Source organism: Callionymus lyra, chromosome 10 (genome assembly GCF_982586985.1).
Source record: "Callionymus lyra chromosome 10, fCalLyr1.hap1.1, whole genome shotgun sequence".
In the NCBI taxonomy this organism is placed as follows: Eukaryota; Metazoa; Chordata; class Actinopteri; order Syngnathiformes; family Callionymidae; genus Callionymus; species Callionymus lyra.
The window spans coordinates 15,452,343-15,474,321 of record NC_141827.1 but is presented as its reverse complement, the minus strand read 5'-3'; the positions used below and the strand labels follow the sequence as shown (position 1 = coordinate 15,474,321).

The 21,979-nt window shown below is 37.8% G+C and overlaps 2 protein-coding genes across 5 annotated transcripts in view; both read left to right on the top strand.

Moving 5' to 3' along the window:
* Nucleotides 1–7,461, top strand: part of quob (quattro b) — a 29,988-nt gene extending 22,527 nt beyond the window's left edge. The window contains exons 17-24 of one of the 4 annotated variants that reach the window (XM_087800284.1): nt 287–511; nt 1,870–2,040; nt 3,401–3,578; nt 3,707–3,823; nt 3,885–4,118; nt 5,037–5,293; nt 5,375–5,421; nt 5,504–7,461. In XM_087800284.1, coding sequence (XP_087656410.1) covers nt 287–511; nt 1,870–2,040; nt 3,401–3,578; nt 3,707–3,823; nt 3,885–4,118; nt 5,037–5,293; nt 5,375–5,407 — 1,215 coding nt within the window. In that variant the 3' untranslated portion in view covers nt 5,408–5,421; nt 5,504–7,461. Of the gene's footprint in view, nt 1–286; nt 512–1,869; nt 2,041–3,400; nt 3,579–3,706; nt 3,824–3,884; nt 4,140–5,033; nt 5,294–5,374; nt 5,422–5,503 lie in introns of all 4 variants that reach the window. The other 3 variants (XM_087800281.1, XM_087800282.1, XM_087800280.1) reach the window with 3 other exon arrangements.
* Nucleotides 7,462–8,571: 1,110 nt separating this feature from the next.
* tgm2b (transglutaminase 2b) lies at nt 8,572–21,680 on the top strand. Its single transcript, XM_087800735.1, has 13 exons — nt 8,572–8,688; nt 12,549–12,728; nt 13,257–13,475; nt 14,263–14,381; nt 16,257–16,385; nt 16,454–16,631; nt 16,730–16,862; nt 17,271–17,377; nt 17,441–17,680; nt 18,833–19,108; nt 19,161–19,321; nt 20,430–20,566; nt 21,181–21,680. Exons 1-13 carry the CDS (start codon nt 8,679–8,681, stop codon nt 21,329–21,331), a joined length of 2,040 nt encoding a protein of 679 aa, XP_087656861.1. The 5' UTR covers nt 8,572–8,678; the 3' UTR covers nt 21,332–21,680.
* The last annotated feature ends 299 nt before the right edge of the window (nt 21,681–21,979 follow it).

Sequence of the window (21,979 nt, the reverse complement as noted above, 5' to 3'; positions counted from 1 at the left end):
AGGCGGAGACTTCTGGGATTAATAATGTGCAGTGACAAACCTTGATGCTTGACCAATCACAGCAGTGTGGGTGTGGTTATGTTAAAAAAAAAAGATTTAATCTCCAGAAAAACGTGTTTTCAGAAAGTCCACAAGCTCATATTTGTGTTTGTTCTAAAAAAAAATTAAGTTGGACACACTGGTTGTCACCAACAGGGTCTAAATAACCAGAAAACAATATTGACACTTACTCTAAAGTGATTGAATCATTGAGTTGGTTGAAAAGAATTGCTTGGTTTTGTTGCAGCAAAAGCAGCTGAAGCTCGGCGACAAAATGGACTTGTGGTCATACTTGCTGAAGCCAGTACAGAGGATCAGTAAATACAGTCTGCTGCTCCAGGACATGATGAGAGAATGTGGCCCCAAACAAGCCAGAGAGCTGACAGAAACCAAAGCTGCCCTGGAGGTCGTCCACTTCCAGCTCCGGCACGGAAACAACCTGTTGGCCATGGACGCCATCCTCAACTGTGATGTAAGAACCCACATATATCACCGCACCTCCTATTTTAATTTAGTGCTGAGCCGGTCTTCAATAAATCTCCCCCGGAATGATTCCAGAGTAATCCTGAAGACCTTTGCTTTGCTTGATTTATGCCCCTATTAAATGTTTTTAGAACATGTAATTCATTGCAGTTTTATATATGCACAAAACAAGTTGATACTTTATTGATCACATCATAACCAGTAAGTACTAGATGTGATTTCAATATTGTTTTGAAAGACATTTTCTAAGCGGATTTATCAGAAAAAAAATGCTTACCGTTCTACCTTTGTTTGTCTTTATATTTCACATGAGTATTAGTATTAGTGCTATTATCATTATTGGTTTCTTAGGTCTGTGAAGACTTATATTGATACAGGCTAGTATCTGTCTATCTATCGCTAGAGCTTCTATCCAGACAGAAAATATTTTTGTTCATAATTCTTAATACACATTTAGTTAATATAGTCACCCTCACACTATATTGTGCTTGGCTGGCTGTTTCTTCAACTGTGCAACTAAAACCACATGTTTACAATATGTTAATGTGTTTGGATCATTCATAAACAGCAGCATGTCATGGCTCAGTTGCTATTGACAGTTTTATTGGGTTTACTCGAGAATAAAGTTCCAGGAAACATAATCACCCCTCCTACTATTTATTTCCGTTTTTTGTTTTGCTCCGAATCAAATCATTTGAGGTATCAGAGCAACTACTAGGTCAGGAGAATTGAGTGATAGATGGATGGATAGACTTTATTAATCCTTCCAGGGATCTACTTTGGGAAATTGGGTTTCCATTTCACAACAGATATAATAAAAACAGTGCAAACAAAGGATCAAATTGCAAGTATAAAGAACATAGATCAAAGGAGATAACACAAAGAAAATGATACAAAGATTAACATAGACTAGAATACATCATACTTTCAATCTGCTTCTGCCCCCAAGTCCCTGAGTCTGTTAGTGTTGCATCTGGAGCTCCAGATAACAGCTTCTCCATCGGCTTCTCTGTTCACATATATAACATGTATTAGGATATCATTTTTCAAACTAAAAATACAACTTTTTTTGTAAAAATGTGCATTTACATTCATAATTGAGTTTAAGTGTAGTTTATGTCTATTGCTCTGGCAAGAGCAAGAGGAAACATTTATTTAATCATTTTAGTTTTTTGGTAGATCTTGTATTATTATTATTTTTGTTTTCTTTAACTCTCGTTATTTCCTTTCATATTCCTAATACACACTTTTAATGTGACTGAATTAACATGATTTTAGTCCACCGATATAATCTCTTTAGCTAAACATGCCACCGATGTTTCAAAACATGTTTTCTTGACACTTCAGGTGAACTTGAAGGAGCAGGGGCAGCTGATTCGCCAGGACGAGTTCCTGGTGACTTTCCGGAAAAAGAAATGCTATCGGCACATCTTCCTCTTCCGAGATCTCATTCTCTTCAGCAAGACCAGGAAGACCGATGTCGGGAATGACACGTATCTCTACAAACAGTCATTCAAGGTGAACACTAACTTGACCATTAGTTATTTACGCACTAACAGGGTCAACAGTCTGAGGAAGGGAGAGTCAGACTTCAGTCACAACAGAAACCTTGCTTTCCTAGCTCCGCCCATGCTTGAAACACTTACAGTAAAGTGTTCTGGAGGCGTCGCTAAATGCAATTTGATGAGATGATATTCTACTTTTAGCCTTGACTGAGCTACTCAGTCCATCTCTGACATAGCTTGTTTCTTTACTCTTTTTACTTTCTAACTAGTGACGGATACCAATAAGAGTCACTACTGAGTATTATCTTGCTCTTGAGCAAGACCCTTGGAAAATGTAACCCAGAAACTGGCACTCCTAACCAGTAGCACCCCCAGCCCTCGTGTTTGCATACACTTGAACTCGGATTGCATTTACTGTTAACAGCAAAAAATATTGTTTTCACAGTTGAAAATGAGCTTTCTTTCTCTTTCCTGCAGTTCTAGTGCAGTATACTTATTAATTTTTATTTAGAGTTACTAGCTAAATGGCTGGAATGCTTAGGCTTAGTGGTTATGACATTGTGTTTCCACTTCCTGATCCATGAATGTGATTTTTGTCGATTCTTGTAGTTGTTTTCCCGCTAAAAGAAGTGAGCTCTTTGGCTCTGGTATAATATGATATCATTGAATATAATAATGATATTCTACTTTTGTTTTGGACCAACTAATAACCACCAAACTGAAGCTCTTCTCTTATTGATCATACAACTTTGAAGCAGTTTTAGATTGAAGATGTTTAGACAAAACAAAAGACCCAAGTGTGGAAGATAATAAAGTAACAACAGCTGAGGTGACGATAAAATATCACACATTAATACAACACAAAGGTGCAAATACAACAAATGTCCACAAAAAGGTGGTAGTGCTCTACAAGTCTGTTGTCTCAGTAAAACAACAAGAGTAAAGTGCAATACAAGTATCTCAGTTGAATCACAATAGTCTGTGAAGTCCAACAAATGTCAGAAAGAGAGAAAGACAGTTCAGGGCGGGTGTGGTTGCAAGACGCAAGATCCACGGGGCATCGAAAGCAACATGTTGACGCTGACTGATAGGAAAGTCCGGGCTTTATCCCCGCTGGTCTGATTGCCTGATCGTCAGCAGCTGTGGATCATGCAAAGCGCAGCCCTTGAAGACTGTCGAGAGAGAGAGGGGAGGGCAGGGACCGTAAACACCATTTCAAAATAAAAGTCCCTAGAAGAAGAAGAAGAGAAGATGTATGTGTTGTATATGTTTTTAGTATGATCTTTAAGTAAAGCAATATTTGAAAGAAGAATCCAGAGGATATTTCATCTTCAATGTTAACTTAATGAAGTGTTTTATTTCCTTCTGCTCAGACGTCGGATGTGGGATTGACTCAAAACTGCGGCGACAGCGGCCTGTGTTTTGAGATTTGGTTTAGAAAAAGAAAAACTCAAGACACATACACTCTCCAGGCACTCAACCGAGAGGTGAAAGAGACCTGGACTAAAGACCTGGAGCGGATCCTGTGGGAGCAGGCAGTTCACAATAGAGGTATTTAACATGTGCTCAAACTCTAACTATCTACTATAGCTAATGTTCTTTTAGAACTTTCCTTCAAATATTTGTTTCAAAAGAAGCTGAATTTGATAAGCATTCTTTACATTCTTGTGTGATTATAGAAGTGCGTATGCAGGAGAGAGTGTTCATGGGTATTGGAAACAAGCCTTTTATGGACATCCAACCCAGCGATGCAGCCATCAGTGACAGAGCTGTTAACTACGTGCTGCTGGGAAGAGGTGAGAACCTCCATCTCACAGTGTCATCCCGTTTATAAACATATGTGTTTGATCTCTGTAGAGAACAGGATTCTGCCCTCGACTGAATCCAGGGGATCCCAGGACGTGCTCTCTGGGGCGAGACCCAAATCTGCCGTTTCAAGAAGCACTTCATCATCCTCTTCCTCATCTGGACGAGGCTCTCTGTCCCCTGGAGGCTACATTTGCCTACCAAAGCTGAGAACTGTAGCAGGAGAACATGAAGGATATCTCTCGCCGTCAGGCATACTGGAGGAGGACGATATGGACCACGAAGGTGCAGGTCCTAATTTGTTATGTAAGTGCGAAGATTTGAGGAAATACTTGTTTGCATGTTAATGATAACTCAGCATATATAACTGTAGGATCACTTCGAAAACCCATACCTCTGCCAAGGAGCAAATTTCATATGACATTATGATCAAAGTTAAATCAATTGAACAACTTCCATCAGTCAATTGTTGTGCTGGCTTTTATCAAAATAGATGTTCCTGCACTGGTTTAGATAAATTTTCATTTGTATAAAAATGTCTCCTTTTCAAATTAAATGAACAAGTCAGAAACACATTTCTGCATTGATAAATGAAAATAGTTATCTGTAAAGTTCAGCCAATCCGATTGTGTGGCTCCTGAAGCTTTTACAATGTTTGCCCTTTTGTTAATTTTAACACCTAATTTTACATGCAATTAAAGAGCTTCACCAAAATATCATATTGTATCATTTCCGAGGTAGCAACTTAGTTTTTCTTTTGTTATGTAAGTAAGTAAATAAGTAATTTTTATTTGTATAGTGCTTTTCCAGACCAGGGTCACAAAGCGCTTAAACAATCAAAACAATATTCAATAAAGTATATACTTTAAATGGCAAGATAAAACTGATAACACAACAGTTTCCATGTGCATCATTGTTTACAAATAAAACCAACCAAAAAAAAAAAAACATTAGAAAAAGGTTTTTTTGACGCCTAATTGCTTTTGTAAGATAAATGATAGGATGTAGCCGAGGCCTAGTCTTCAATAAATAAAGTTTCATGGCTGCTGACACATTCATGATTTGGACCCAGTGGAAAAGGTCAAATGACTGTTATACAAATGTCCTCTGCACCTGCTCCTCTCTTTTTAAGGTTGTGTCTCAAGATAATGTTGACAAATCCATTAATGATGATGAAGATCTTGACCTCTTGTGCTCCAGTAGATAGTTCGGAATCATCCGGCGAGAGCGTGAGTGGATTCAGCAGCTCGAGCCACAGTTACATGGAAAGAGAGGCGGAGGATTCCTCGTCCGTCTGCGGCTCAATCATAACGAGACAACAAGCAGCATCTGCTCACGGTCACCCTGGCCTTTTCAAACTTGCGACCCCAGTCGGATCCAAACAGAAAACTGAGGCGGCAGCTTCAAAGCAACAACAGCTTCATGCCATAAATCTTGCTTCAGTCAAGGTGCAGAGCAAAGTAAGAAACATTATTGTTAATATTTAATAGCCTTTTTTTTTTTTTAATTAATTTTGTACATGTACTCTCTCTCCGTTTTAGAACACAAACTTGGGGAAATCCACAGAGGTTTGAACTTTGACATAAAGGTACCACTAATCTCTGTGAGATACAACAACTGCTCAAGGTTCCTTCCGGTATTTACCTGTTTCCAATTCTTTTTTTTCACAGAACTGAAGACAAGACACTTGAGAACCACTCAGAACCAAAAACCACTTTGTAAATATTTTCTGTCTTAAGCATCTCATCTTATCCATTGTACTGTATTGACAAAAATACTTTTACTGTTATATAGTTTCATACTGTTTGTACATTTGTTTTTATACTTTAATTGCATCATGGCAAAAACAAATCGGTTATAAAGATAAAGATACAATAAATGTATTGTATGATAGTCCAAAACACTTTGGTGATGATAATGTAACCCCCTTTCTGCACCAATACTTTATTGGAGTTCCTCCACCATCACGAATGCAAGTGCAGCCAAAAAGATTAATTATGATAATCTATTGTGAAAAAGTGAAATGTATATAATTTGATGAGAAAATTGACTGACATTGAAGTTTGGATGCAGGACCAATGAGGCTTTCAGGCTACTTGCTACGTACGATGAGTCCAGTGCTGTGTCTCAAATCGCATACTTCTCTTAGTGCACTGGCGGTTAGTATGCATCAGGATAGTCTACGTACTAACTACAGTAGTACGCAAATTCTCGACTTACTGGAAATGACGCAACAGCTTCTTGATGATTGCAACCAGCTGTAGGAACAATTTCGACACCTGCTGGCGGCACGTTTTGCAAGTTTGGATCAAGAAATATGAGAAACGAAATATTCTCAAGAAATTTACGCCGGTATGAGCAATGAAGACGTGTCATCCTCCACTAGAGCGGTGTGTATAGAGGGAGGCCATCTTGGTACAGACCCACTCGCTCATACAGTGCATTACTTCTATAGAGGAATGCTGTGTTTACACTATCACTAATGCTCATTTGTCAAGCTATTTTTATTTTCAAGGGGTTTGTTTGCTAGAAATACAGACAGACATAAATAAAACGAAAATAACCCAGAAAACATTCAGGCCTTTATTGCTTGAAGTTCTATTGCATTTGAGTATTTTCTTATTACAGAAGTCCTTATTTGTCAACAACTTTGGGGTGGCTTGTTTTTCATAACATTAAGTTCAAACGGCAGCTTCTATGGCCAGGAACTATCCAAGGTCTAGCCATAGTTGCTAAATTATTATTATTATTATTACCCTGTATCATAGCTACTTGTATGACGATTTGAACGGACCAAACCGTTTGAAAATCGGTCCAGAATTTAGCGAATAATTGTATTCTAAGATTGAGATGGCGGTGCTTTATACACATCCGTCTACAGTCGATACGGGGTATATCTATAAATGGAAAAAAGTCTATGGTAGAAAGTGTCCATCGATCCATACTCAGTTTTGTGGGTGTTTAAGTACGCCGATTTAGTGTGTATGGCGCTCTACATTTGCATACTAAGAATGGAGACGCACTTATGCACTTACTAAGTTTAAGTATGGAATTTGAGACACAGCACAGCTTTACACCGAAGGCCAACGACATAGTAGTTAACCATCAGACCCTGAAGTTAACGTTGCGTACATGCTGGTTTTCTCATAGTATTTGAGTTGGCATTTCAATGCTTATTTAAGGCTGTGTTTGGAATACACTGGTACTAAATATTTCCCAATGAGTCCACTTCAAAACAAAAATATAAAGCTCTGTATATTGTGTAAATAATGTAACAATCTGGTGTATTAAGACACTAACCGAATCATCTTTTGCAATGTCCTTTATTTACTTGGCTCTGATTCTAATTATGTTTTTGTTTCGTTGTTGTTGTTGCCATATTCTTCTTAGATATGCAATTTTTTTGTACACTAATGATCATACAAATCACATTTTCTTTTGTTTGTTTGTTTTGTAATTTATTTTCATAAAGGGTTTTAAACTCGAACTTACACCCGTTGTAATCAATGATGGGATATGACAATTACTCAAACTCTTATCCCTGTTAATCTCTGGATTCTTTTTTTTAAGTAACACTTTTTCTATGTGAAGGTTTTTTTTCTCAACAATAAACACTTTCGCCTTGCAATCGTTCAGCCTCCTTGTTTCCATTACGCACGTATATATTTTTCAATATGAATCTTAGGCAATCGTAGTCCATAACGCAGACGTACGATATGTGAGTCGGGCACTCCTTTGACTTTGAGTCATTTAAATTAATTAAAAACTGATGTCATGTTTTAGCCTGGAGCTGGAATCTTTGGCTAGTTTATTCTGTTAGACTGATCAACACACTCTTTTTTTAACAAGTGATTTTTGTCCAGACTTGTGCTAAGATACTAATGTTTGAGCACGTTGTCTTCAAATTACTCACATGCCATGTATGGGTTTAAGTGGGAAATTGTTTTGATGACAGTGTTTTTTTTTTTTTATTAGTCACAATGCACTTCTTGAATTTATGAAAATGTAAACGAGACAATAATAAATCCATATAAATATTATATAGTTTTTAATCACTAAACAAAAGTGGCAAATGCTTACATCTTTGAATAGACTTATTTATTTTTACATTTTCTAACAGCAAATTTCAAGTTTTTGTTTTTGTTTATTTACTATTTACATGTTTCAAAACAATTCTACTTCCTTTTTTAAGTGTGTCCCATACAGTAAAAAAAGCTTTTTTTTATTTTTAAAGTGAAAACTCTGTTAAAAAGCTACGGAAGGAGGCTGTACATTTAATTTAAAATGTTAGATATTATTTTTCTTTTTTAAATCAATAATCTTAGTTTTTAAAGCATCTACAGAATGAGGGGTTAAACAAAATAAAAAGGCAAGATATTTTTCTTATAATAAAAAACAAAGGGACGCAACAAAACATATCGTTGCACAGAGAATAGTTTGATTTTGTACCGGTGATGCCATCTACAGGCGCATGCGCAGTGCCGCTCCCCAAATCAACCGCACATCGCTGCTCTCCACTTCTTTTTTTTTAACTTTTATTATTAATATTATTATATATATTTTTTCATTGAAATAGAAGGAGACTGTTTACCAGAACCTTGCCCAATCGAAGCAGAAAAATTCACTGGAACTGGTAACACTGTCATCACTTGCTCTGACGTCATCCTCACGAAGTTTTAAGTGATTCAGAGAGATTGCAACAAGGGGCTCTGATCCGTGGAAGGGAGGGTCGCGACCCGCCCACAGTTACAGTCTGACGACTACAAATAACACCGGGCTCCACGGAGAGACTCCACATTTATTTCTGCTCATCTTACTCTATTAATACTTCAAAAACCAGCCGCCATGAGTCAAGGTAAGTCTTTTAAAATGTATTATTTTTCATTTAATGTACAAGTTGATTGACTTATTTTATTTATTTATAACACCTACGATGGGGGAATACAAACCATCACATGTGGCTATAGTAAGACAGTTTGTTGTCATGTTCTGATCATCACAAGTATCAGACTCTGTTGGTCATAATCATGTCTCACAGACTGTTGTGTGTAAAAAAATGTTTCATCCTCGTGTGTAAACAGATGATGTCTGCTCTGGGACCCTCACTCTCATAAAAGCCACAGAAGCAGCTGTAACTATCCCCAGTTAAGTCTTGTGCTCTTTATAGAGGCATGAGGGCAAACAGTCTTAACCACAATGGGGTGAAAAAAGGGAGAAAAATGTCTTAAAATGCAACTTTTTTTTCTTTTCAAATGTTTATGAAGCAAGTACAAAATAATTACCTTAATCTAGTTATAAAATATTTTGTTTAACTATCATTACAGCACAATTAACCCTTATTTATAAAAATGTATTTGATCTACTCAAATAGTTTGAGCACTTTTGATAAAAAGTTAAAAGAAAATTATAATTAAAAAAACCAATCATGATCACAATATTAGTATGTAACGCCTTTGCTTGTAAATACTTAATGGTTAGGTTGGTCGAAGCAATTGTCTTTGATCATAAATGACCAAGATAGCATATGAGTAAAAATCAACTCAACTCTACTTTTTGGATACGTTTGTTAGCAGTTTAAATGGATAAAAGTAACAAATGTACATGGATGCTGGTATTATTATTTTCCTTTTTTAAGTTATGGTGCAAACATCCCCAGAAAACATGATTTTTTCCATACAATAAAATAAAACTTTTCTTTCAGAAGTTCACTTGCACCGTTTTCTTTTTACACCCATGTAATCGCTTGTTTTCCATCCTGTAAATTACACAAAATGCTCGATTGACATTCAAATAACTGTAATGGAAGTGTTGAGGTACATGAAAAGCTCTTTCACCTCAGGGATGAGACAGTTTATTTACTCTTCCAGGAATAAAAATAGAGCTTTATTTTTTTTTCTTTCCAGCAAAAGTCATAGTGAGCTGTTGTGTGAGTGTTTGGAGCCAACACCCCATTTATTAGACTAACAATATAAATCAAAGATCACTGTATGTATGTTTTTAACATTATAGTCTGCAATAAGTTGCAATTCAAAACCCGATTTCAACGCATGAATATCCACACGGCAGTGATTTTGAGTATAATAATTGATTTCAAAAAGACAATTCACTCCTTAAAATCAGAAACATGAGGATAAAAATAGAGGTGGACTGTGAGATGATTGGTTTAAAGAGTGCATCTTTAAATATAAGTCATATAAATCATTTAGTCCAGAATACAGAAGTGAATGAAGAGAATTCTCACGAACAAAAAACCATCCACATCATGGAACAACTTCTAAACAACATCATAGGCATGTCTTCTATATTTAAAACTCATTGCCCGGTCAGAGATTAACATCGGCATCTTGAGATATAATCAAAACTACATTTTTTTTCTTGTTCACATAACCACAATTAGACTCCAGCATCAGACGGTTGGGGTCAGATACATGCCACAGAAATCCCTAATAGTCCTGAAGTCACATTTTTGGGGGGGCACACGGTTATTTGAACCCTCTTCGACGTGTTAACTACAACTTGATTATTGTTAAATTAAAGGTTGGTTTGTCATGTGAGCTAAGTGGCAGCTTTGCCTCCTCAGCTGTTCAAGGATGCAAGCGTTTGTTTTAGTTCGTTCCACAAAAATGTTTTTAATTAGAGTCAGAGACAAGGACATCCTCGGTTAAAACATCAGACCTTGAACAGCATGAAGGAAAACACTTCCTTCAAGTCAAAGTGAAACAGCAGGAAGTCTGCTCAGCATAGACATTGTTTACTCAAGTCTATCCACCACATGCTAGTTTCCACCAGCAGCACCTCACGCATTTAGAAGGTGCTTGACCTCTGCTGATCACGTCATTCTCTGTGTGTGACAGTCATTCCAGAGTCACTAGTGATGTTCAAAATATTGGTCACAGTGAGAATGTTTTGGCAGCCATTTTTCGGAAGGCTGAGCTCTTGATGTGTTGGTTGATCGTAGATAGCGTGCATGCTTCTGGGTGGAGTGTTTTCTTATTTGTTGTGTTCAAATTCTTCCCACGTTTGCACTCAACTGTGAGGAATTTGTCACCAAAATATTTCGATCATGGGAACAGAGACATAAAGTGGGATCACTGTTGCTGAAGTAATGATTTCTGTGCACCTGGTGATACAACATGAGCTGATGTCATTTTTGGAAGAAACAACCACAAAAAAAGTCTGGGATTACCAAATATGAAAAACACATTCTTCTGTGGTTTACAGTTTTATTGATAAATCTGATGTTTACGGGAGTTTCAGACCATAGGTCCAGTATATATTTTGTAGCATTTGGACTGACTTAGGAAAACAATAAGTATTTACTAAAGGTAATAATGTTATTATGTAATAATTGTATGTTTAAAGGGCATTCAAATATGTCTGGATTTGTTAAACTACTCTCCTTGTGTGACAAATAACCACTAATGGCTTCTAGACTGGAAGCCATTGACATTTGTGTGTCCACTAATCTATGCATCTACATTAACAATAGATGTCTTGTCTAGACATTCTGACATTTGTGAAGTTTTCAAGAAGCAGCTCAGAAGCTTGAATCATGTCAGAATCTACTGGCGTAGCCCTCAGGTCCTTTCCTGTCTGTCATCCTGTCATCGGTCTTTTGCCCTCCTGTCTGTCAGCTGTTAAAAAGTTAAATACTTTTTCTTGGAAGAAATACAGACGTAAGGTGCTTGTATATCTTGAATGTTCCGCGAGTGTGGCCTCTAAACATTTATTTGTGATTGCTGGATCTTGTAAAACCTTTTTCTCCTTTTCAGCTCTAGACATTTAACAAGCCATGGAGTGTTTTGTGGAGTTTTAAGAGTGCCATAAACCTATATATTATTTTTGTAGTTAAACAAAGAAAGAGAGAAAAAGGACACCACAGAGCAGTGAAGTGGAATATATGCTGTTAAATGATGTTATAAGATCAACATAAATCAATGCATGTTTAAAGAGATCTTGTGTGTTTTCAAACAGAATTTCTGCACTTATATCACTGAAACAATATCGAGTTTGTGTGTTTAAGGTTGACGTTAATATGCTTTGATATTACATTATAATTGGCAACCTGGGATTGTGTGCACGGGACATCCGTGTTCTGTTGTACTGCCAACTTCAACAGTGTGTTCGGAAAGAACTATGATTAAAAGCAGCTTTTTCCTTCATTTTTCGTTTCTCAATATTAATAATAAAAATAAAAAACATAAATTTTGTTAGTAATAAATATGAATTATAACAACATGTGTAACGATATTAATAATTATATTACAATGTTTTGAACATAATCATACTTATTTATATAAAATCATTCAGTAGCCACAAAGTCCTTTACATAAAAGCAAAATGAAAAACACATGATTAATTTAAAAAAAGGACAAAGTACATTAAGAACAGCACAATAATAACAACAATATGATTAAGAAAGGAGTAGGTAGTTGTAAGGTATTAAAAAGAACATTATAAATGAATGCAATACAATTACAAAAGAGTCAAAAATGTATGAATCCAGTTATAAGATAAAAGACAAGTAAAAACTTTATGTATTACTTACAAAATTTGGCCTGAAAAAAGTTGTTGGGCTATGAGATAAAATGAGATAACATGGTCATTGAAAAGCTACACTAAGTCACTGCAGGTTGGAGACAAAATAGAAAGTATGGAAAGAAATTTGCCAATTTTCTTTTGCTTTCTTTCTTTCATGTGACCCCTTCATTACAGCTCTGGACATTGAGAGGTGGGACCTGCAATGTGAGGTCAACAACAAAGACCATCACACCGATCTGAATGGTTTCGAACACCTGATCGTGAGAAGAGGACAGTCGTTCAACGTCGACCTGTATCTGCGCTCAGGAAGCTACGAGAAGGGGGTCAGCTCTCTGGACCTCACCGTCCAAACAGGTGCTCCTCTCGATGAAACCCTTCATATGATTCCACTTGACTTTCTTATGAAACTGGCATGTTGAAATGGAAGATATATTTTTTTCCTTGCATCCCATAATGAAATGATTGCGATGATAGTGGCAGGAAAAGGGAAATTTCCGATGTTTTCACTGTAAGTGATGCAGCTCCTGAGTAACAGCAGCGAACAATAGCTGTATAATGATTGGACGTCATCAAAAAACCTGTCCTTTGCCCTTACTCGATTTCACACAAAATTCTTGGGAAATATTATGTAACTATTATTGGGTTCATGATGTGATGACATTCTCAAACAGGAAGTGTTTCTTGCCAAAGGAAGCATGTGCTCGATCACTGATAAAGAAAACGTCCTAGTTATATGTACCACAGGATGACACAGGATAATTGTATTTATCAGCTACTGAAATGGATTCGTTAAAAAAGACGCTGGTCGTCCTTAAAACAACTTCTCACTGACATGACTGCTCTTATATTATTGTATTAATGACTGTTGTCTTTCTCTTCCAGGTCCACAGCCGTCCGAGGAGTGGGCTACGAGGGCCTCCTTCGGCCTCTCCAAAAATATAAAAATCAACCGCTGGAGTGCCGCCGTCACCAGTTCCTCTGAAGAAACCGTGGGCCTGACCATCAGTTCACCCCCGAAAGCCCCAATTGGGCGCTACACCCTGACACTTGGCTCATCGGGCCAGTTTGAGTTCATCTTGCTCTTTAACCCCTGGTGTCCAGGTGGGTAAACAGACCCTACATCAACCTGTCATCCACCATCTTCTTTTCTCTTCCCTGCTCAGGTTTCACGGTTGAGAGATCACACCGAGCCCAAAAATAGATGTTTGGTCGACGTATACCTTTCCATGTTCATATATATTACACGTAGCGCTGATATCAGCTAAGTGTTCCCTTGTTTGCTTGTATATAGCCCCCCCCCCATCCATGCGCTGATATCATTTCCCAAACCTGCTTAAGAAAACAACTGTAATTGAGATAATTGTAGATAAACACAGGGAGTGCCTGGTAGCTAAATGTTCTTGCTGCTCCAGAGGGCACACATGTAGACTCGAGATATAAAAGACCAGATGTTCAACGATGCTGTTATAATCATTATCCACACAGGAAGAAACAAATCACACACCGATGGGAGTAGGCTGTGACGCAGTGCGTTAGCTCGCCATCAGGAGCAGTCACGGTTTAAGACAACCAAACAATCAGATCTGGAGCCGTTTGGCAGATTACAACTCCCTACTTTCTATCTACCTGAGCTGCCCCGGAACATGGTGTATGACAATAACACTGTTTAATCGTCATTTTTGCAACTTTGAAATTGATCCTGGAGGACGCATCTCTTCATGGATGAATCATGTTGTGATCTCATCATTTCTTTTACCCATCGTGTTTCAAGGACCACACCACTAGATTTTCACTTCCTCTATTACTCTTTCATATCGGTATTTCCAAACGGTTTATAAAACAATATCTAAAAATGTCACTGAAGTTCGGACTTGTCTTGCTACAACAGGAGATGCCGTGTATTTGGACGATGAGCAGAGTTTGGAGGAGTACGTTCTCTCTCAGGATGGAATTATCTTCCGTGGCAGCTACAAATACCAGATACCAACTCCCTGGAACTTTGGCCAGGTACCAAACACTAACTCTGATGCTGACAGCTGTGCTTGCACTCATTGACACAGCTTTTTAGAAGAAAAAAAGTAAAACGAATGATAAGCTGATGCCAGGACAGATATAAACCTGATTTATTATATTAGATAATATAATTCAACCCATGATTTAATAACTTAATCCTTTTGAATCACTAAGACAGGACCTGCTATAACAAAATATTGGTTTTGTATAAGAAACACACGTTTAGTTTCCACTGCCGTTTAATCTGAAGTAAACCAGTAACTTCACCGTTTTGTTAGAGCATTGTAGGCTCGTTTTTTTTATTTCTACCAACAGATGGCGCTATTTAACGTAGCACTGCAGCTGTTTTTGAAATTTATTATTTAGAATCCCTTATTTGTCCCGCGAGGGGAAATTTGGTAGTGCTTTTGACAGCCATTATTAGTTACCATTCATCCAAAACGAAATGAAAAGATTTCAATTTTCACTGATGTAGCTTCCAATTCGCTATAGTTTGATGACATTTTAAACATATTGTTCAATTTCACTCATTACTCGTCTTCATGTGGACTCATGGTTGGGGTTATTTTCATTACTTTTTGAAGTCCTAGGCAAAAATGTATGTCCACATAATGTAGCTCAGTTGTCGTCGCCATCACCTTCGTCCAAAATGATTCAAATACCTCGATGATGCTCGTATGCAACGTGCATCTTGTATTGAGGCCACGACAATAGGAATTGTTCCTATATATTGTATTTTAACCTTGTTTATAGCGGAAGAACTTAGACCATCAGCTTTAATCTTGCACATGCACACTGACACTTTCCATGTGTTTCACTGAGGATAAACTGTAGCTGATAGTGGAAGCTTCCGCGACAAACTAGCTTTATCTTAGGTTATTCTGAACGATTCCTTTTTGTTGTAGCTTTGATACAAGATGGACATTATAGACAAACAGTACGTGTGAGGTCCGGGAATGAGGCGGTCAAAAAAAAATGTGAGTTTAAACACACGTTTATTTAGAAAGTAACTACAACAAAATAAAAGAGAGTTCCACAAAGAATTGTCCAGAATCGTAAATGTCCATATAGCAGTCCAAGATAAGGTAAAAGTGAACCACAAACCGGGCGGAGAACTAACTAAGAAAGAAAAACAAAGAGAGTGGTGGTCAGGGAAAAGGGACATACCATGTAGCGAGGAATATAATCTGGCGCCTGCTGCTGGGAAAAGCGTGACTTACAATTCTCCACCTGATGGATTGATTGCTGAAGAGCTGCAGCTGTTGCAGCAACAGGCGAGGAGGTTATGAACAAAACTCAAACAAGTAGGACAAACAGGAAGTGCGTCAGAATAAATCACAAGACATGACAGTATGGTATTTGGATGTTTTAATTGTGTCTTTTTGGACGAAGATAAACACAACTGAGCATCAGTTGCTACATTAAAATGGACTTGCATTTTAAAAAAATAGACGTACATGTTATTGTATACAACTCTAAAAAGGAACAGATTACTCTGAAAATAATCCTATCACTTTAAATCATATTAATAACTATTGTTTTTGAGATAATATCAGATTAGCGCTACAGAATCGGGCTGTTAAACAAACTTATTTTCTCTTCTTGTAGACTCAGTTTTAACCTTATGAACTGAATCAAATTTTGGCCAAGCTTGCACATGTGCACCTGTTTGAAGACTAAAATACATGTATATATCTGGCAGCAGGCAGTTTGGATCCGAACCAAGGAAAGCCTAGAGTGTAATTTAGTGAGATTAAAGCGGCGGTTGTGTATCTGTAAAAGCTTTACAGCCTTGTAGAATTAAAATTCAATTTGAAGTCACCTGTTTCTAACACTGACTGATGTTGTCATGGCGTGTGTTTTCTTTAGTTCGAGAATGGAATCCTCAAGATCTGTCTTCAAATTCTGGATATGAATCCTAAATTCTTCAGCAATCCCGGCAAAGACTGCTCCAAGAGAAGAAATCCTGTCTATGTGTCCAGAGTATTGAGCGCCATGGTGAGAGCTTTGCTCGGCTGGAAGTTTACTTAATGAAAATACGGTTCAAATCTTGCTTTTTTTTCCAGGTGAATGGCTTTGACGACAATGGGGTTCTGGATGGGAAATGGAGCGGCGGATACGAGGGTGGCGTCAGTCCGATGTTCTGGAGGGGCAGTGTGGAGATTCTACAAAAATGGGAAACGCAACAATGTCAGCCGGTCCGTTATGGCCAGTGCTGGGTGTTTGCAGCAGTGGCCTGCTCAAGTAAGATATGAAGCCCGGCTGTCAGGAGCGAACTATCACGTGGAAACACGACTCCTCAATGCATGGGAGGTAATAATACTGACACTCACTCTTGTCAGTTTCCAGAGCTCTGGGCATCCCCTGCAGGGTGGTCACCAACTACCTCTCCGCCCACGACTCTAACAGCAACCTCGTGATCGAACGCTACATCGATGAAAAAGGGCAGCTCGTTAAATCCAGAGAAATGATCTGGTCAGAACACTTGTCTGTTATAATGCATTTTTTAAATTGAAAACATGCGTGCATGAGTCAACACTGCATTATATTGCAGAAAAAAATTCATTTGTGTGTGTCTGTGTAAATTCCTGTTTGTGTTTGCATGTTTAAATGTATATGCATGTGTGATGTCAAGGTAAAAATATGAAAAAAATATAATATTTTTTACATTCTGTAAAGGTTTTAACCACTAGATACTAATCAACTGTTCTGAAGAAGTATGGGTTTGTATTTACATGTGTGTGTGTGTTAATGTGCATGTATTCTTGTGTAGAGGTGTGTGTGTGTCTGTGTGTGTGCATGGTTAAACTAACTCAGATTAAAGACTGGAGCTCCTGCTGTATGTAAGGCAACATGGTCTTCAACATGGTTTGTCTTTCACAGGAACTATCACTGCTGGGTGGAAGGCTGGATGACCAGACCAGACCTCACAAGTTCTGACTTCAACGGGTGGCAGGCCTTCGACCCGACGCCTCAGGAGAGGAGCGACAGTAATACACTTACTAACACAAACCAAAGTCCTTATAAGTGATGTAGATTTGGGGTTTTCTCAGAGGTCTACTGCTGTGGTCCCATCCCCGTCCAGGCCATCAAAGAGGGCGAACTGACCTTCAAGTACGACGCTCCGTTCGTCTTTGCCGAAGTGAACGCTGACGTTCTTACTTTCATGAAGAAAAAAGACGGAAACACGACAGAAGTGAAAAGTACAAGTCTGGTGGGTCAGATGATCAGCACCAAGAGGATCGGCAGTGATGCGCGAGAAGACATCACTCACCTGTACAAGTTCCCTGAAGGTGAGGCACTCAAGGTTTCTCATCTTCCTCCCGGTCAGCTTCTTTCTTCTCAGTCAGACATGGACAGTTTCACACTCTATACTGTGATTGTCAAACCAGACCATGAAAAAAACCGCCTTGTGTGTAGTAAGATGAGAAATAAAGATAAATACGGCTGTAAGTGTAATAACAGACATATAGGCATTATAAATTAAGTTTGTATCATTTTATACCTATATTATTGAAACATTTTTTTCAAGTCGACAAAGATTGAAATATTGTCTAAATATGATCCATAAAAAAATAAAACAAGTTAAAAAAAAAAGACACGACTTAAAGTGAAAACAAGAAAATTAGTGAAGTTTGATTTTTTTTTGTAAACTATCTCTTTAAGACATTTTATTGTTATTTAAAGTCAGAGTTAAACTATTTTTAAAGGTTAAGTTAGCAAGATGACCCAGAAGCAGAGGATAATAAGTTACCAGGCGGGAGGTTCACAAAAGACAGTTTAATTATCACACAAAACACAAAGTAATGCAAAAAACGTCCACAAGATGGCGTCAAACGTTCACACAGAGTCCATATCCCCATCATAACAAGTCCAGTTAACAAGGAGAAGTCCAAAAAAACAAGGCAAGGGTGGTTGCAAGGAGCGAGATCCATTACTAAACACAAAAGGTACAAATGAAATTCAGAAACCACCAAAGGAAACACACAAAGCACTAACAGGAATTTTAAAAAAATGTCAGGAGGTTAGAGTCCAAGATGAAAAGTTGGTTCACCAGGCATACAACTGAGGGCTTTACTGATGGTCCAGAAAAACAACATGCTTACATCAACTCGGGCCAGGAGCAGACTTATTATGCAGCAAGCTATTTGTCATGATCGTCGACAGCCGTGGATCTTGCCAAGCACTGCGCTCACCGACTGTCAAGAGAGCAACAACACACAGGAAACCCAGGAAAGGGCTATAAATAAAAGCCCCAGGAAGGGGAACGTGACACCAGTATTGAATGAAAAAACAAGTGCAGGATAAAATTGATAGTTTTTTTCTCACAAATGTTTCTCAATCAATAGATTACTATTTCTTCTTCCTTTCTTCTTCTAAAATGGTCTGCAATCCAAATCCATCATCTAGTTTCTGACCACACGTTGCACCCTCTTCTTCACCAGACTCTGAGGAGGAGCGAGAGACTTTCAAAAAAGCAAACCACCAGAACAAGCTTCGCCATCAGAAGGAGGACCAGGACCTGCACCTGACTATCAAAGTGTCCCCGGACATGAAGAAAGGCTGCGACTTTGACGTGTTCGCCCTCGTCACCAACAACACGACCATCAACAAAAAGTGTCGCCTGCTCTTCGGATCCTGTGCCATGTCGTACAGCGGCGTCCTGGGGGAGAACTGTGGCTTTAAAGATCTGCTCAACGTGGAGCTCGCACCTGGAGCCTGTAAGACTCCTCATTATTGGTTCACATTTCCCTTGCTAACTTGTGCCATCAGCTCGACAGGTGGCGCTGAGGCTGAACTACTCAAAGTACGGCGACCTGCTCACTGAAGACAACTTGATCCGACTGGGCGCTCTCCTGTTCGACTACACTTCTGACAAGACGATGCTGGCAGTGAGGAACATTGTCCTGGAGACTCCTACGATTGAAGTCAGAGTGAGTTCTTTAATATGGTATTAATATAAGGATATTTGGTCATTAAAATTTGTTCATTCATGTAATTATTTTCCTGTCTGTTTCCTCTTTTCCATCCTATATTATTTATGAAAACCTTGTGTTATTTAAACTCTGAGATGTTATCGCATTGTGTTGGGAAATTATAATACACAATATATAATAATAATAATATATGCTAAAATACATTTAATATCAGAATTCCTGGTAAATCCTGGGGTTTTTCTTCATTGGATGCAAAAATAAGACACACACACATACTAGACACACACTCTAGATCAGTAGTTGTCAATTACATATCCGCAGGGGGCCATATTTGATATAGTGGCTGCTGTGAGTGGCCAGCAAGCAAATTAAGTTAAATATGCCAATTTTTGGGGTATTTTATACAATTTGTACATCTCTTAAATATGATATAAAAGCTTTTTTTTGTTCACAAAACATTATTTTATATATGCTTAAATTTTTTTGAGTGGGAATAAATACAAACGATAATAAATATAAACAAAAACCATATAGTCATGTTTAGAGACTAGTCAAGAGTGAAATGAATTAATAAATGTAATATGTTGTCTCTCAGTTTTCTACATGATCTTTGACCTCAGGATGGCCACATACAAATAGTCTAAGGGCCGCTAATGTTGTCTAATGTTGCCCCCGCCCCTGGGCAAAAGCTGCAACAAAAAGTGGAAAAAACAACAACTTTTTTTTCTAACATGATTCCTTTCCTGTTGATGTTGTGAGTTAAATCGGGCAGCAGGTGGCAGTAGCGTCACGCTGCTGCTACAAAACACACAGGAGTGGAAAAAGCTCTCTAGAGTCTGGGTCCATATGGTAATTCAAAGCACCGCCAAACATAAACAATCTGTTTCATGTCCCATTATAAACATCAATGTCAAAAACTGTAAATTAATTTGGTCATTTATTAGTTATTTTCAGTCTGGGCTGGAGACACTGATGAATTCTGTACTAAAGTATATCTTATGATTTAGTTTAATTTCAATGGCTTGTATTTACTAGAACCACAAGTCTGACTTAACAGTATCACTCATTACTTCAGTGTAAAGCATATTATTGTTTGCTACTGTAGATTCTCGGGGAACCGAAGGAGAACCGCAAGCTGGCTGCAGAGTTGACTCTGAAGAACCCGTTGCCGGAGCCACTGGAGAACTGCTGCTTCACCATCGAGGGGGCGAACCTGACTGGAGGAAGTGTCATCTCAGAGCGGTAAAGAGCAAAACAAGCTTCTCCATTGCATGTCTCTTCAATGAACTACAGATTGAGGGAAGATCCAGGCAGGACGGTATCATAGAACCAGCGTCTTTTACCGTAACACAGGTTCAAATTCAATCAATAAAACAAAATTCACTATTCAAGATTCAAGAATCATTATTTAAATGTGCTCACATTACAACAACAAAAAACACCAAAAAAAAAAAAGTAGACGGCCTTACAATCTGACCTGTCTGTCATCATGTGACTTATATGACACGATATGTAGTTTTTATTTTACATATTTTGTCATGTTTTAGTCACATGATTTATTTTTTAACATTTTAAAAAGTCATTTCTTTACTAAAAATACATATTTTTTGTCTAATTTCTTGAATCAGTTTGTAATAAAGTTAGATAGAAAGAATAAAAAACATATTTGTGTCGTATAAATCCCTGTCTTATAATAAAATGATGAGAACAGGAGGACTGGAAATAAAACCGTTGCACTTTGCGATGACTGGTAATGATTCTCCCTCGTGGCGTGTTTGCTGAGGATGTTGTCATACGCGCTGGACAGAGATAACATTCATCTGTTTATAACTGGGATTTCAATATTTATGTCACAGGCTGAACTGCACTGTTGGACCCGGAGAAGACGCTAAAGTGAAGATCTATTTCACTCCCTCGCACTCAGGCCTGAGGAAGCTGGTGGTGGACTTTGACAGCAACAAGCTGTGTCACGTGAAGGGCTACAAAAATGTCATCATTGGAAAATAGTTCACAAACTTTTGTCTTCAGTGCAAGCTAGTGCCAGATATTTTGACTTTTATTCTAGAAATGCCTTTTGTTTGCAGTCATCAAGACGATCTGAAACATCTATGTGTCCACGTCTACATGTTTATGTCAGTTTCACACCTTAACAAAATGTTCTAATGGTTAATCCCCAGTTGATTGATATGTCTCATCTGTATTTCTTTCTTTTTCATCTTCATAAAATATGATAAAAACAATGTATAATGCTGTATGTTTTCTAAATAAAGGTAGAGAACACAATTTGTTAAGGTCACTTTCACGTTGTAAGGACTTTTCATTTGCACTCCAAATAAATATTCTAACATAACTCAGATCACAGTTTTTTTTGTTTTGTTTTTTTTAATTAATAATGACAATTACAAGAGTCCAGTAGGTCGAAATATGAAAAAAAAAGAGTTCTAAAAGCCTCTTGGAAGACCAGTAGGGGGCGCTTGGACCCATTTAACTTGATTAGTAAGGAAGTAATCTTTATTAAGACATTTATTTCTGTCACTTCAGTGACGTCTCATTACAACACTATAGATGGCTTATTTTTTTTTTTTTTGGAATGAAAAGATTACTGGGAAAGTCTATTTTCATAATGTCATCCAATGTCCTTCTTATTCCCCCAAT